A 16,084-nucleotide genomic window follows, 5' to 3' on the forward strand; every position below is an offset into this window, starting at 1 on the left:
CCAAATTTACACAGATGCAAAATCCCCAAGATTGGTGACCTTTTACAGAAGCTCGAAATTAAGCGCGGACTTCAATGTGAGATGCTTACAATAGTTTCCACAATGAAACTTTGTCTCAAAACCTGGCAGAAAATCCACAGAGATTCTGGTCATATGTGAAGCATCCTAGTGAAAAGACACAATCAATGCCTTCTCTGCGTGATGGCAATGGAGATACTATCAAAGACAGTGCTGCCAAAGCAGAGTGACTACACATAGCTTTCTGAAATGGCTTCACAAAAGAAGACAAAGAAAATATTCCAGAATTTGAATTAAGAGCAGCTGCCAACCTGAGTAACGTAGAAGTAAATATCCTCGTAGTAGTGAAGCAACTTAAATCACTTAATAAAAGCAAGCCTTTTGGTCCAGACTGTATACCAATTAGGGTCCTTTCAGAGTATGCTGGTGCAATAGCTCCATATTTAACAATCATATACAACCGTTCGCTTGGCAAAAGATCCATACCCAAAGACTGGAAACTTGCACAGGTCACACCAATATTCACAAAAGGTCGTAGAAGTAGTCCACTAAATTACAGGCCCATGTTGATATGCAGCAGGATTTTGGAACATATATTGTGTTTGAACATCATGAATTACCTCGAAATGTCTATTGACACACAGTCAACATGGATTTAAAAAACATCGTTCTTGTGAAACACAGTTAGCTCTTTACTCGCATGAAGTGTTGAGTGCTATTGACAAGGGATTTCAGATTGATTACGTACTTCTGGATTTCCGGAAGGCTTTTGACACTGTACCACACAAGTGGCTTGTGGTGAAATTGCGTGCTTATGGAATATCATCTCAGTTATGTGACTGGATTCATGATTTCCTGTCTGTCAGAGAGGTCACAGTTCGTTCTAAGTGACGGAAAGTCATTGAGTAAAACAGAAATGATTTCTGGTGTTCCCCAAGGTAGTGTTATAGGCCCTTCGCTGTTCCTTATCTATATATATGATTTGGGTGACAATCTGAGCAGCCATCTTACATTGCTTGCAGATGACGCTGTTGTTTATTGTCTAGTAAAGTCATCAGAAGATCAAAACAAATTGCATAATGATTTAGAAAAGACATCTGTAGGGTGAAAAAATTGGCAACTGACCCTAAATAACAAAAAGTATGAGGTCATCCACATGAGTACTAAAAGGAATCCATTAAACTTTGGTTTCATGATAAATCATTCAAATCTAAAGCCCATAAATTAAACTAAATACCTAGGAATTACAATTACCAACAACTTAAATTGGAAGGAACACACAGAAAATGTTGTGGGGAAGGCTAAACAAAGACTGTGTTTTATTGGCAGGACACTTAAAAAATGCAGCAGATCTACTAAGGAGACTGCCTACACTATGCTTGTCCGTCCTATTTTAGAATACTGCTGAGTGGTATGGTATCCTTGATGGAGTAAATCGGAAAAGTTCATAGAAGGGCAGCAGGTTTCATATTATCACAAAATAGAGAAGAGAGAGTTACAGAAATAATACAGGATTTTGGGTGGACGTAATTAAAACAAAGGCATTTTTTGCTGCGGTGGAATCTTCTCACAAAATTCCAATCACCAACTTTCTTGTCTAAATGCGAAAATATGGTTTTGACACTGACCTACATCGGGAGAAACGATCACCATGACAAAATAAGGGAAATCAGAGCTCGTACGGAAAAATATGTGAGTTCGTTCTTTCCGCATGCTATATGAGATTGAGAATTGTGTAGGTGGTTCGATGAACCCTCCGCTGGGCACTTAAATGTGATTTGCAGACTATCCATGTAAATGTAGATGTAGGGTTTGAAAGAATCAGAGGGTTTCAAAGAGCCTCAGAAGCAGCAGCCATAGACGGATTTGCATATGATTTTATTTTAATATAATAACATGCCTGCTCACAGGACGACCAGAATGCAAACAAGCGTTGATGGTTCATGTATTTATAGAATCACATTATACTTCTAACTTGGTTCTACCCGATTTTTCTCTCTTCCCAAAACCACGAGTGTTAATTAGTGTACTCGTAAATAGCTCCACCTACCTACGAAGTACTTCTCAAGTCACTCACACAAATGGATACTGTGCGACCATCATTAAATAGTTTGAAACAATCCTTCAGTGTATATAACTTCATGGTTGGCTACTATGGGAAAATATGAAGCAGAAATTTTCAAATCTACTCAGAACATTCAGAGATTCCCTTTCTCATCACAAAGCGAAGCTCATAAAATTTTCTGCTAAAAACAATTTAAGGTGCAACATGTTTCAGCCTCAAATTTCCAGGCATTCCCAAAGAACACAGTTCGCTTAACAATTCAAATCAGTCTGCAGAGATTCTAGAAGATGCGAAGATCACGGACAAGCAATTAGGGAATAAAAACACCTCTGAAGTTTTTATGAAAGTAAAAGGTTTTGATTTAGACTGAGCATTTCATTTTCTGTTCTTTAGATTATTTTTGCCAACACCTTTCTCCTGTGACAAGGCTACAGGCGAGACAAGCTAAACAACTGCAGCTCAGAATAGTAGCATTCTTTTTTAATTGACAGCTTATGTATCCCCTGCCATGGACTTCACAGTGGGTTGCTGAGTATAGACATAGATGTAGATGTAGACTTTCTATCATACTCTTTTAATTGTGTGTCAGTGATCCCTAATGGGTCACCAGTACCACTGAGAGATTTGTTTTTAGGGTTGTGAAGATGTTTTCAGGAACAGCTAGGGGTCTACACAGACAACTCAAGAAGAGCCCCACTTTTCTGGGTAAGCCTTATACAACTGACAAGGGGACCAAACCTACTCATTATCACCAATTTCCTCCAAATTTACTGTATTTGCAGGACTTGGCCAGAAATGAAAGTGAAAGAAGTGGGAGTTCTAAATGGCCGAAAATTTAGAAAAAACTACACTTTTGGATCAAGTCAGGTGAGGCACGAGTCAGTTATGTTAGAATAGTTTCCAAGTAGTGGTTGACAATGCAACTACTTGTATAATCTGTTCACCACAAGAATAAACCCGATGTAAACAAACAATGATGGTCAGAAGTCATAGCACACACACACACTGGTGGTGTCATGCTCTTGGAAGTAGGTCCTATTTATGTATTAGATAAGTTACGTTAAATGAAACTCTAAGATATTCAAATGTATTAACAGCCATTAATGTTTTTCTTAATCACGCTTTAGTTACGTAGTTTTTATTTTAAAAAAATTGTGTACAGTCACAGCCTCTGCAGCATTGTGCTCTGATTGTCGTGCTGTTAATGCACAGTATGAAAATGGCTGAGGCTGCTTTCCGTTCCGTAGTGAAACACGCATGTGAAATATGGTTAAAAAGTGCCAAGAAATAGGCTGTTCTTAATTTTTTTCATAAATTTAGAGAGATAATCAGCTCTGAAATTTTCCCAGCCACTGTATGTAATATAGTTGATACATAATCCAACGCCGTATATGTAGTGCAGTCGGCTGCTTAATGAAATGTAAACCAAATACAGTTCATAGTTTGTTGGTTCAAATCTCCCCAGTATAATTATTTTTTTCCTCATTCAATCTGAAATACCTACATCTCAATTATAAATCATCATCATTTTTATGAATAATGCAAGTCTTCTTGTTTCGAATTACATATTGGATGGGAAATTCCTGTTTTAATTTCAAATACAAATTCTTAATTATAGATGTTTTATGAAAGACTATTCATAAAAGTTGCTTAAATTAAGAAAAGTAACAATTTATTTTTTAAGGCAAAAATGAAAAACCAAAGACTCTTTATTTGGACTATGTCCATTGTTTTATACCACAGAGGTAGATAAGTATTGTAGAAACATGAAAAACAATCATTTTCACAGCATCGAGCACATCATACAAATGCTGCATTTTTACATTTGCTACTGTACCATTACAATATGAACCCAACAGAACTGATCTGGAGCCAGGTTGCGGGATTTAGCTTGAGAAGTCACAAGACTGTTAAGCTGCCAGATGTACTGAAACTAATGCACACAGCTTTTTCACATATCGCTGGCAAACGGTGGCTGGATATAGAGAAGCTCGTCATAGAAGAAGAAAAAATGCAGTGCCTGAAACAGGGTTGTAGCCTCTCCACCCGATGTTATTCAATCTGTATATTGAGCAAGCAGTAAAGGAAACAAAAGAAAAATTTGGAGTAGGTACTAAAATCCATGGAGAAGAAATAAAAACTTTGAGGTTCGCCGATGACATTGTAATTCTGTCAGAGACAGCAAAGGACTTGTAAGAGCATTTGAATGGAATGGACAGTATCTTGAAAGGAGGATATAAGGTGAACATCAACAAAAGCAAAACAAGGATAATGGAATGTAGTCAAATTAAGTTTGGTGATGCTGAGGGAATTAGATTAGGAAATGAGACAAAGTAGTAAAGCGTTTCTGAAGAAGAGAAATGTGTTAACATTGAGTATAGAATTAAGTGTCAGGAAGTCTTTTGTATGGAGTGTAGCCATGTATGGAAGTGAAACATGGACGATAAATAGTTTGCACAAGAAGAGAATAGAAGCTTTCGAAATGTGGTGCTACAGAAGAATGCTGAAGATTAGATGGGTAGATCACATAACTAATGAGGAGGTATTGAATAGAATTGGGGAGAAGAGGAGTTTGTGGCATAACTTGACGAGAAGAAGGGACCTGTTGGTAGGACATGTTTTGAGGCATCAAGGGATCACAAATTTAGCATTGGAGAGCAGCGTGGAGAGTAAAAATCGCAGAGGGAGACCAAGAGATGAATACATTAAGCAGATTCAGAAGGATGTAGGTTGCAGTAAGTACTGGGAGATGATGGAAGTTTGCACAGGATAGAGTAGCATGGAGAGCTGCATCAAACCAGTCTCAGGACTGAAGACCACAACAACAAACAACAGTTGGCTTCAAGGATTCTGTTGTTGATAGGCTCGTTATCAACACAGCAGTGTCACTTCCAGAACTGAAAAATGTATTTCTCAGATTCGGATAAGGAAGGAACTAAGAGATAACCAGACGACTGACTGTAGTTAATACCTTCAGTGGCTTCAGTATTCGACAGTACAGCGAAATCCCTACAGTATGCTTTCGCATTACACACAGCTTGCTCAGAAAAATTACGCTATGTTTAAGTTAGAAATTTTCATCACTCTTGTTTGTAATTAGAATACTATGTCAGGTGAGAAGAAGTGCATTTTATGCTTTCCGTCTGGTCACCTAAGAAGCACGCGGTAGTGCTGGAATTTCTCCAAATATTATTTCATTCTGTTTAAAAATTAAATAACATTCAAAGCTATATTATTCCTTTGCTTGTCTCTTTTTATGTCTGAACTGCAACTGCTCACATCACTGCGTGTTAGTAGGACTGCTGGCTGGCCAGTGCTGTTCAATTTTAATGCGCCGGGTAAAGCTGTTGTTCCACATTATTGCTCAGTCTATGTGCACGTAACACAGCATAAAATGTATCCTTATGATCGTACTTGACATTACTGGTCACAGTTTGGCTTCTGATCCACGTGAAAAGAAGTCCAATGAGATTCAAGCAAACGTGGAAGAATATATGGCGTAATGTTTACATCAGTTTATTCTTATGATAAACAGAGTATAAATACAATATACTGAACATTACTTTGATTTATTTGCAGTGTAACATAAAACTGTAAAGAAAAGGTTCCACATAGGGACTCGACCCAATGACCCTTGTATTACCAGTACTCTTTCTGTTTTGCCAACCACTGCCTCTAAACTATGGCAATATAAATGGTACATGGCTCATCAGCCTGTGCCAAAAATAGTATTTTTTCTATATGTTTGGCCATCTGGAGCTTCCGCTTATTTCATTTTCATTTCTGACCAAGCTCTACATATACCACAAATTTGGACAAGACTGGTGATGATGAGTAGGTGCAGTCTCCTTGTGAGGTGCAGTAGGTTGCCTGCTAATGACTGTTTTGTCTCAGCAGCCATCAATGCCACCTGCAACTGCACACTTCGAGTCAGTCAGTCAGTCTCTCTCTCTCTCTCTCTCTCTCTCTCTCTCTCTCTCTCTCTCTCTCTCCCCATTTTTCAAGATAGGTTTGGAAGTTTGTACCATCCTAGCAAGCCAGGGCTTTTTAAGAGAGGTTTGGAGGTTTGCACCATCCTAGCAAGCCAGGGAGTTAAGCCAAGGCCACTAATCTCCAAAACACACGATGTTGAATTGTCATGTTCCATAGTAGTCACTAAGGTATGCCCGAAGATTACAATAACAGAGACTATGAGCAGTGACTAGCCCACAGATTGAAAACCCCATGTTTGCTATGCCCATACTCGGCCATCACTGGCTGAATCTCTGGGTGATTATATGAGACTGTCAGAGATTAGTCTTGCAGCACTGAAAGGGAAATAGTACCTTAAAAGCTGAAGACGAACTACATGCTCAAAAATAGTTGTAAACCCTGTGGGGGAACCATTCTTTGGAAGTCACAGACTTTATATCACAAGAAGAATGAAGCTTCCAGCTTATCCTATTTAATTAGCTTATTACAGAAGGTGGAGGAAAGCTGTGTTGTTCCTTGGCGGTTTCAGCTGGTTGCTACTTATTTGATATATGCACAATAAATTCACTGGTTGTAGAAAAATTAGATAAAGGCTATAACGTGATTGAAAACAAAACTACTACAAAAACAGGAATATGTTGTTTACACAACAGTGCTGCACCCAATCACCAAACAAAAAACAACAGTGCTACAATCCACTTGCACCATCTGCACATAGCACACAACTGCACATTTAAAAGTAACACAGCGGCTGCTGATGTGAAGGTGGGAGAGGAAAAGGCATCACTTACTGAATAAATTATAGTGGAGGGTCACTGGTATATCAGTAGCTAAAACTTTAGAGGGGGGGTTCAAAAAAATGGTTTAAATGGCTCTGAACACTATGGGACTTAACTTCTAAGGTCATCAGTCCCCTAGAACTTAGAACCACTTAAAGCTAACTAACTTAAGGACATCACACACATCCATGCCCGAGGCAGGATTCGAACCTGCGACCGTAGCGGTCGCGCAGTTCCAGATTGTAGCACCTAGAATCACTCGGCCACTCTGGCCAGGTGGAGGGGGGGGGGGGGGGGGGGGGGGAAGGGGCCTCAGATAGTTAAACAATCATCTTTCTATTATTCATAGATCAAGACAATGATTTGTAAATAGAAGGTAAACATCCTTCATAAGCCCCCATGCACTGAAATCTTGCACAATCAGATAGAGACACAAAGAGAGCCTGTAATGGGGCCCCCACATATCCAATCCAATGCTCAGGAAACGCCTCATGGAGGAATGTGGTGCCACCATCAGTCAAGAGTTACAGCACATGCTGCTAATCCATATCTGCAGCTATACTCACACGACAACTGGACTCTGACACTAGGTGCCAATCGTCACTAGGGTTATATTACCAAGTTCTGCTGCAGAAAGCTTCATGAGCACGGCATGTGTGTAATATAACCACACATGTATCTCTCACTATTTGCAAAAGAAGGGACAGTTTGCATTGTGTGTGACAACATACAAAAGGGACTAAATATCAATGAAAGACATTTCTTTGCACATATGAGTTCCAATTTACATTACAAAATGAAACACACAAAATTTGGTCACTTACTGAAACGTGTACATTCCAACTTCTGCGACAGAGATGCCTTCATATCCTTTCGTGGATGCACACACTGCATGTATTTCTAAACAGAACTCTGACTTCAATCACTATTGATCTACACAGGACTCATCTCAAAGACATCTATTGGCCATTAATTGGGGCACTAATAACTGTTCAGCACTTTCGCGATGCCCTTGGGAGTTACTTGTACTACTCCTTCATAAACTCAGATCACCCTCTGAGAGAAGCTCTGTATCAAATGGACCTTCACTTCTTCAGGAGCTAATTGGCATCATTGTCAGCAGCATCACACATCACTGTACATGTAGCATTGCTTCTCCAGGTACTTACACTCAGTTTTGACATTACCTGTCATATTACAAACTGACATATCCAGTTCGTAAATTTTGAACATGTTCCTGGTTTTAACATAAATCTGTGTGTCAAACCATATCTTCATAGTTTTTTTTTTTATTCTGTGGCATGTGACTGGCTTTCTGGCTACATTTCATCACAGGCAGCATACAATATATTAGGACTGATACTATTTTTGTGATGGAAAGAGTGCATTACTGCAGTCATTACTAGGAATTACACAAAAATACCTGTTTTTAGCTCACTCAACACACACAATGTTCTTAACTTCCCAACTGGTGAATAAGGACTGGCGAGGAACTCCTCCTCAGATAACCGTTTCCCTCTGTTCATTTTACTTTCCTGAGGAAGAGAACACACCTAATGCTGCTTGGAGTTTCCAGATATTAGTAGCGGTAAATTATATCTCAATGTTGATGTGTTTCCAGATTCAGCAGAGGGGGTAAGTTACTCTAGCATGCTGTGAATATTCAAAGCCGACAAGTGTTTTATTTCGGTCTCTTACAAAAGGCACGCACCTAAGTTAAATTGACACATTCCATATGATGATGTCTGTTGTGAATATAGTCTATGTAAAATATGCCTATCTATGAAGGCAGGCGGAACATTTCTGACGGGTGGCTGAATTCAAACAAGACTACTTTTCTCGTAGGTCATTCACATTGAGGATGTTCTAAATGTCCAACTAAAAATGAAAATTTTTAGTAACTTTTGCCCATGTATTTTTTAATTTGGTTTGTGTAGAAGAGTTACATTGCATTTAATTGTTATAGTTTTACCTCTATGCAATATAATCCCTAAGAAGAACCAACTTTTTACATAACAGAAAATGATGTCTATAACCTTGATGGCAGATGAAATTGACATTGCTGGTTTTGGGATGAGGTATCCATTTTCCAACCATTGCATTGATCATTATTTCAATTCTGGCACAAAATAGTAGACCCACACATTATTTGCGAGTCAAATTGGTGCAGAAAATCAATCTGATTCTTTTTGAAAACAGTCCCAGCACTGCTTACATATTTATTTTCCTTTGTTTTTCAATAGCATTCAACATTATGGTATCCATCTTCAGCAAAGACTTTTCATACCAAATTCTTAATTTAAACTGTGAGATACACTACTCTCTGAAAATAATCAAATCCAATCAGATACGTCTACGGCATCGAATAGTTTTCACTGACCTATACTACATTGAACACTTTTTCAATGTTTCATGTGTGGTTACAATTTTGCATTGTCCTCCTCATCACCAAATGTCGTACTGGCATATTTAAATTCAGACGCAACTTTTTTAATGACCAGACACCTTACAAACTTCATCACTTTGAAACAAAAATACTTTAAAAATTCCATACAAACAAAACTATTCTGCATATCAAGCTGAAGTCTGAATCATGTTATTGTCCAACATGTGTCAATGCAACAAAAACGTACTTTCATTGATATCAACACCACATTACTGCCAGACTGATATATTTTGTATTTATCCAAAATTAAGCAAGTACAAAATGACAAACAGCAGCTCCTTAATATAACCAATGAAACAAAAGCTTTTTTCCAAATATTCATTTTTCCTACTAATTTTCCTCTTTATTGACCTTTGTGGAAGCACAAGTAGTTTCCATCATAGCATCTTATCTGCGATTGTGTCATGACTAATACACTATAACGATTTGGTGATCAAATTCATTTTTTGTTACAACAGAAGTTGAGAGCGTTTTTGTCATGCAATTACTATGTCTTCAATAGTAAATTTTGGAAGGGTTAACCAAGGGCAAAATAACATATTACACAGAAATACAAGGCTCACCATTAAACAAGAAGAAAGAATGCCCATTAATTTGTTTGAACAAGCAGTCAAGATCAACAACAGCATTAATTTCACATACAGAGAAAACAAACCTACGCTGATATCTCTACACACAATAAATCTCACCAACTAGGCCAGTGTTGCAGAGAGCATTTACTTTATCACATACGGAGAATACTGTCAATAAGGAATTAATAAAAATTCCAATTTTTTTTTGGGGGGGGGTGGGGGTTTAAACAATGATTAGAGAGAAAAACTGATTGATAAGCTAACTAAAACACAGAATATGTAAGTTTATGTAAGAGGAGATATGTAAAAATTTCTCTTTGCACAAAACAACAAGATATGGCTCACAACAAAAGATAGCTTGAGCAATAGATTAATATAGAGGTTGCCTTACATTTACAGATGGAGCTTTGTCAACTGAGGTCATGTACAGAGATACTATTTTGAATAATTCGAAAGGACTAGAGGGGGCAGTGACACCAGCCTGGCAGAGAACTATGACAAATGTGGGTACCTTGGCTTTTTATGAACATCTACCAAGTTGACACTACTATTTGCCTGAGTCCATTTGTAGCTGAAACTGAACCAAATTTAAAATTCGACAAATATCCAACATTGGTGTACATTTCTGCAGGGGACAGTAAAAGTCTAGATAATAGTGGCCAGTGGAGTAATTATGTATTTTATGCAGTAATGTTGTCATCACTCACTGTGAGGTATGATGGGAAAAAAAGGGAGCGTGTTATCTGCCGATTATACGTAGCCAACGAGAGATCAGTGGGCAGGCAACACATTTGGTAGCACGAGACAAATGAATGTTGTCACATTCTCATGTCAATTTACATGCAAAATACACTACATATTCACACATGAACTGATGAGAAAATTTTGCACATTAACAAACAACCCAGAAGCCTGACACAGCATCCAGCACCTCCTCAATGCATTAGGTCCACTCCTGTCACACAAACATGTCTCTCACCTCACACTGCCCCCCCCCCCCCCCTCCACACACACACACACACACATTTTCCTGCTACCCAAGCTCCAGAAACTCCACTCCAAAAGTCTTTCTACTGGTTGTTCCGTTGTGGCCAATTATGAGATCCTTTTCCTTTGTTGAAGAATTTCTGTAACCTAATGCCCACAGTCTTCCTTCCTACATCAAAGACCAATCACTTCCTACAGTCACCTCTCCACAGTTTCTTTATTATTACCACTAGCCTCCTTGCTCCTCATGCTGAACACTACTACATCAACATCCTTTGTCTTTGAACAATACCTTTTCCAGTATCCTCCAGATTCCAAAGCAATTACCTCCTCCTTAATACTTTTCACCAATTGTGTTTCAATCCATAATTATTTTTCCTTAGAAAACCAAATCTATAAATAAATAAGTGGAACTACCATTGGTTTCCCCACAGCACCTTCCTATGCCAAATTTTTTATGGGGCATTTAGAGGAATCTTTCCTATCCACTAAACAGCTAAATTCCTTATCCTGTTTGGATTCAGTTTCAGCATCTTCATAAGCTTTTCTTCAGAGCATCAACATCTAAAACCTGCTGCTTCCCAACTCAACAATGTACTATCCAGCATGTTGACATCTGTCAACTGTTAACTTTAAAAAGTTAAGCCATGTTTAAAACTTTAAAAATTATCTCCCACAGAGCCCTGGTATCTGCAGGGGCTGTACCTGCAATCTGAAGCAGAATCAGCCAAATCTTAGCAAGAGCCTATACATATAGACAATATCTTCACAGATACCCTTGCCATCTCTCTCTGAGACAGCAACAAACACATTGCAGTTAATGATCAGCACTGCTCTCGTCATCCAATATCACAAAGGCTTTGGAAAGTTGAACTACATCCTTTACTAGGGCTTTGGCTACTATGTCCAGAGATATGAGATCCTGTACCTAAATTTCTATCCTCATCTGCCTAATTTATTTTCTGTAATCTAGTCAACCTACATGGTATTATATATCAGCTTTGGTCCCAGTCATTTCTCTGAGGCGGAGCGAAGCGCAAGACCTGCCTCCCGCACACACCTACCACCTCCTACAATGGTCCACTTACAGAAATGTCCCAACATATAAAAGGTGACGCCATATGTGAAAGCATCCATGTTATATGCCTCATGATGATCTTTCTCTCTCTCTCTTTATTTATACTATACTACTCATCATGTTTACACCAGTCTTCTGTTCTTTTCTACTGAAATAGTACTCTGAGTTCTAATGTAAGAAATAGCAAGCGCATCTTGCAGAAGCAATAGCATGACAATATCAATAAACAAAATAACACCATGCCTGATCTTCCAGAATGCACTCACCCATTGATTGCCTTCGCTGCAGAGGTGCTCGACCCAGCTGAGCAGGAGTTGGTGCTAAAATAAAAGTTGACCGCTCCTCACTGTTGTGTTCTCCTACAGATGCAGATATCATCAGAGGCTCTACCATTCCATATGCATCAGCAGAAGATGTCCGAGCTGACGTGCCAGTATTTTCAATATTCTGGAAGTAACAAACAGTAAGAAATAAACATCTTTTCAAATAAAATTATATTATCTATACATGTGAACATATGGTTGCATCTGAGATGATTATCAAGTCTGACAACTTTTGATGTCATCCAGTGACCAAATTTCAGCTCATATTTCTGGTCATACTGTACATGCACAACATCGAACTCATTATGAATTTATAACATTTCGTATGCTTTACCGAGCCGAGACCTATGCTAATTTTTAGAAACTTTTTGAGAGACGCAGTATGTTACTCAAATTAAAAAAGAAGGGTAGCTATGTGTGACACAATGGAAATATTACTATGTAAACTTAGTACCATATAAAGATAAAACTGTCATCAACCCATGGTTTGGTTTGAGCACCACAAGGCTGTAATAGGCACAGTCGTGTTGGAGGTGGTATGCCTTCCTCTGAGTTGACTTACCCAGTCAGTTTAATGTGGATTCCAAAGTACACTGCAACTCAGCATTTTTACATAAACAAACCATGCCACACGTGAAAGCACTGACACACAAAATTCCTAAGACTGACTGGAGATCAAACCCTAGACTTTTGGATCTGTAGTCTTTCATTTCCACCAATGAGTCACTGAGATGCACAAGTAGCATATATCATACGTTATATATAAGTAACTGTATACAATAATCCTCTATGCCTTGCAACAAAAATGTTCAAATGTGTGTGAAATCTTATGGGACTTAACTGCTAAGATCATCAGTCCCTAAGCTTACACACTACTTAACCTAAATTATCCTAATGACAAACACACACACTCATGCCCGAGGGAGGACTCGAACCTCCGCTGGGACCTGCCGCACAGTCCATGACTGCAGCAACTTAGACCACTCGGCTAATCCCGTGTGGCTATGCCTTGCAACATGTAATATAAAGTTTACAACTAATGTTCACTTTTCACGAAAACCAGGTTATCATTTGCAAGCCAAAACTGGGGATCACAATGGGTCACACATGGCAGGCATGCTAAACCATACTAATTTTTGTCAAACTACAACAAACTCATTAGTGTTATATTTTTGATATAAAGACTTCTTTTTATATTGCTGATTTGTATTAGCTTCCTCATTTCAATCACTGTCAGTGCAGAAAATAAGCACAAACCAAACAATGACACTCAAACAGAGAGAAATGCAGAGGAGCCACTGTTCTTCTCTGGAGCAGTATTAACGAAAATCTACCTGTTCAACCTGAAATCAGTCTGGATGAAGAATACATTAGCGAAACACAGGACCCCATAGAAAAATTGTTACAAATTTCATATGACTGCAATGATTACACCAGACGTAGGGTCCAGGAATGTGAATTCCAACCATCATTCAACAGAGCATCCACATGAAGAGGCACTGGTACCCAAACTCTTTCGTTATATAGATTTCTTGAGCAGATATGAGATTATTTTATCTAAACTAATAAAGTGGAGAACATTTCAATCTACATGGCAGTGTCTGAGCTGAATATCAGCTGATTGGGAAATACCAGCTTTCTCCACCAGTATTTGGCCAGTAATGGAGCAGAGTTGGTGTGTAAAGGTAGCTACTCAAGCTGGTGGCACTAATGTGCATTTCGTGCAACTGTCTCAGTGTCATGATCGCCATCATCTTAATGTTGCTGTTAGGCGCATTAACATGGGGCTGGAGCAGGCAATGATGGCAGAGGGCATGGGTCATATGTCAGTGGTGCCAGTTGAGTCCATCAGTAGATTGGGTTTCAATAGGCATGGCCGGCACCCCAATATGTATGGGAAGGGGAGGCTGGCAAAGCTTATAGGACAGTGTAGTGGGAGATGGTGGGATCACTGATGGAACAATTCCTGTAGTATTTGGCGTTAGAGCTGCACCTTTTTTAGATTGAAGTCAGCTGGTAGTTAGAGGGACTTCCTTCAAGCAGGTATACCTAAGGGCTCACCTTCAGAGGACATCATGTTTCCAAGTAGAGAAGGAATTAGCATATTTCATCAAAATATAAGAGGTATTAGAGATAAAGTTAGTGAACTGTTTATAGATGTTGACTCTGAAATTATTGGTATATCGGAGCAATTTGACAATTCAGAGGCTTCCTTTACCAGGATACAGACTAGCTGGTTGTTTTTCAAGGAGTTCCTTGCGGGGTGGGGGAGTGGCTAAACAGTATTCCTTTGGAGTCCATAGATGTATCACGGAACTGCACTGAATAGATATTTGAATGTTATGCAAGGGCAGTTGAATTTAGTGAAACTAAACTTCTAATTATTGTTGTTTATAGGTCCCCTAACTATAACTTCAGAGCATTTCTGCTCAAGCTAGTGAGGGTTCTTGATTCACTTTATAGGAAGTACCAGAAATGTGGTGATTTCAATATAAATTTTGTATATGATGGTGCAAGGAAAAGGATGTTGGTAGAGCTCCCAAATTCATATGATCTGATGCAGACTGTGTTTTTCCAACTACGGTGCAGTGGAACAGTAGCACAGTGATAAACAATATTTTTATTCATTCTTCATTCCTAGATGGGCATTCTGTCAGTAAAAGGGTGAATGGCCTTTCAGACCATGATGCACAAATTTTAACATTAAAAGGCTTTGTACTCAAACAAATGTCACATATAATTACGAACTATGTAGGAAAGTCAATCCAACAGCAATAGAGAGTTCTTAAAAACTCATCATGGAAAAAGACTGGCAGGATGTTTATAGTGTTGATAACATAGATGACAAATATAATGCTTTCCTTAACACATTTCTCATGCTCTCTGAGTGTTGCTTTCCATTAGAACGTTCTAAATGGGGTACTAGCAGTAAAAGGCAGCCAGGGTGGCTAACTAGTGGGATAAGGATATCATGTAGAACAAAGTGGGAATTATACCAAAATGTTATAAGTAGTCACAATTAAGCTACAGTTGCCCATTACAAACAGTACTGTAAGGTGCTTAAAAATGTTATTAGCAAGGCAAAGAGTATGTAGTATGTAAATAGAATAGCTAATAAACAGAATAAAATTAAAACCTTATGGTCAGTTTTGAAGGTGGTGTCTGGTCAGCAGCACAAGGTTGACGATATAAAGTCAGTTGGTAGTAAAAATATTTCTGTTACTGATAAATCAGATATATTTACAGTATTTAACAATCATTTTCTGAGCATTGTTGGTGAATTAAATAAAAATTTAGTTTTTACAAGGGTTCATGTAACACTCTTGGCAAATGCCTTTCCGAGATTGATGTAGGAACTACTACTCTGTGATACAGACATGTAAGAGACTGAGTCAATAATTAAATCACTGAAGACTAAGGACTCTCATGGATATGATGGAGTGCCTAGCAGAATATTAAAGTACTGTGCTGCAGATGTCAGCCCTGTATTTAGCCATATTTGTAATTTTTTCTTTTAGGAATGGTCAGTTTCCTGAATGATTAAAGTACTCAGTAGTAAAGCCACTTTATAAAAAGGGAGAAAAGGATAATGTAGACAATTTTAGAGCTATTTCTATGCCATCTGTGTTTGCTAGAGTTATTGAAAAGGCTGTGTAGGTAAGAATAATTGATCATTTTATATCACACGATTTGCTATCAAATGTACAGTTTGGCTTTAGAAGTCATCTAACAACTGAAAATGCTATATTCTCTTTTCTCTGTGAGGTATTGGATGGGTTAAACAAAAGGTTTACAACAATAGGTATATTTTTTTATTTAACTAAGGTGTTTGTTTGTGTTGATC

At 38.4% G+C, this 16,084-nt stretch overlaps 1 protein-coding gene across 1 annotated transcript in view; it reads right to left on the reverse strand.

Annotated features, from left to right (window-relative positions):
- The window catches only part of LOC124556642 (putative transcription factor capicua), a 347,411-nt gene that overhangs the window by 80,986 nt on the left and 250,341 nt on the right, over positions 1-16,084 (reverse strand). The window contains exon 18 of the mRNA XM_047130607.1: positions 12,184-12,364. Coding sequence (XP_046986563.1) covers positions 12,184-12,364 — 181 coding nt within the window. The remainder of the gene's footprint in view (positions 1-12,183; positions 12,365-16,084) is intronic.

Source organism: Schistocerca americana, chromosome X (assembly GCF_021461395.2).
Source record: "Schistocerca americana isolate TAMUIC-IGC-003095 chromosome X, iqSchAmer2.1, whole genome shotgun sequence".
Classification (NCBI taxonomy): Eukaryota; Metazoa; Arthropoda; class Insecta; order Orthoptera; family Acrididae; genus Schistocerca; species Schistocerca americana.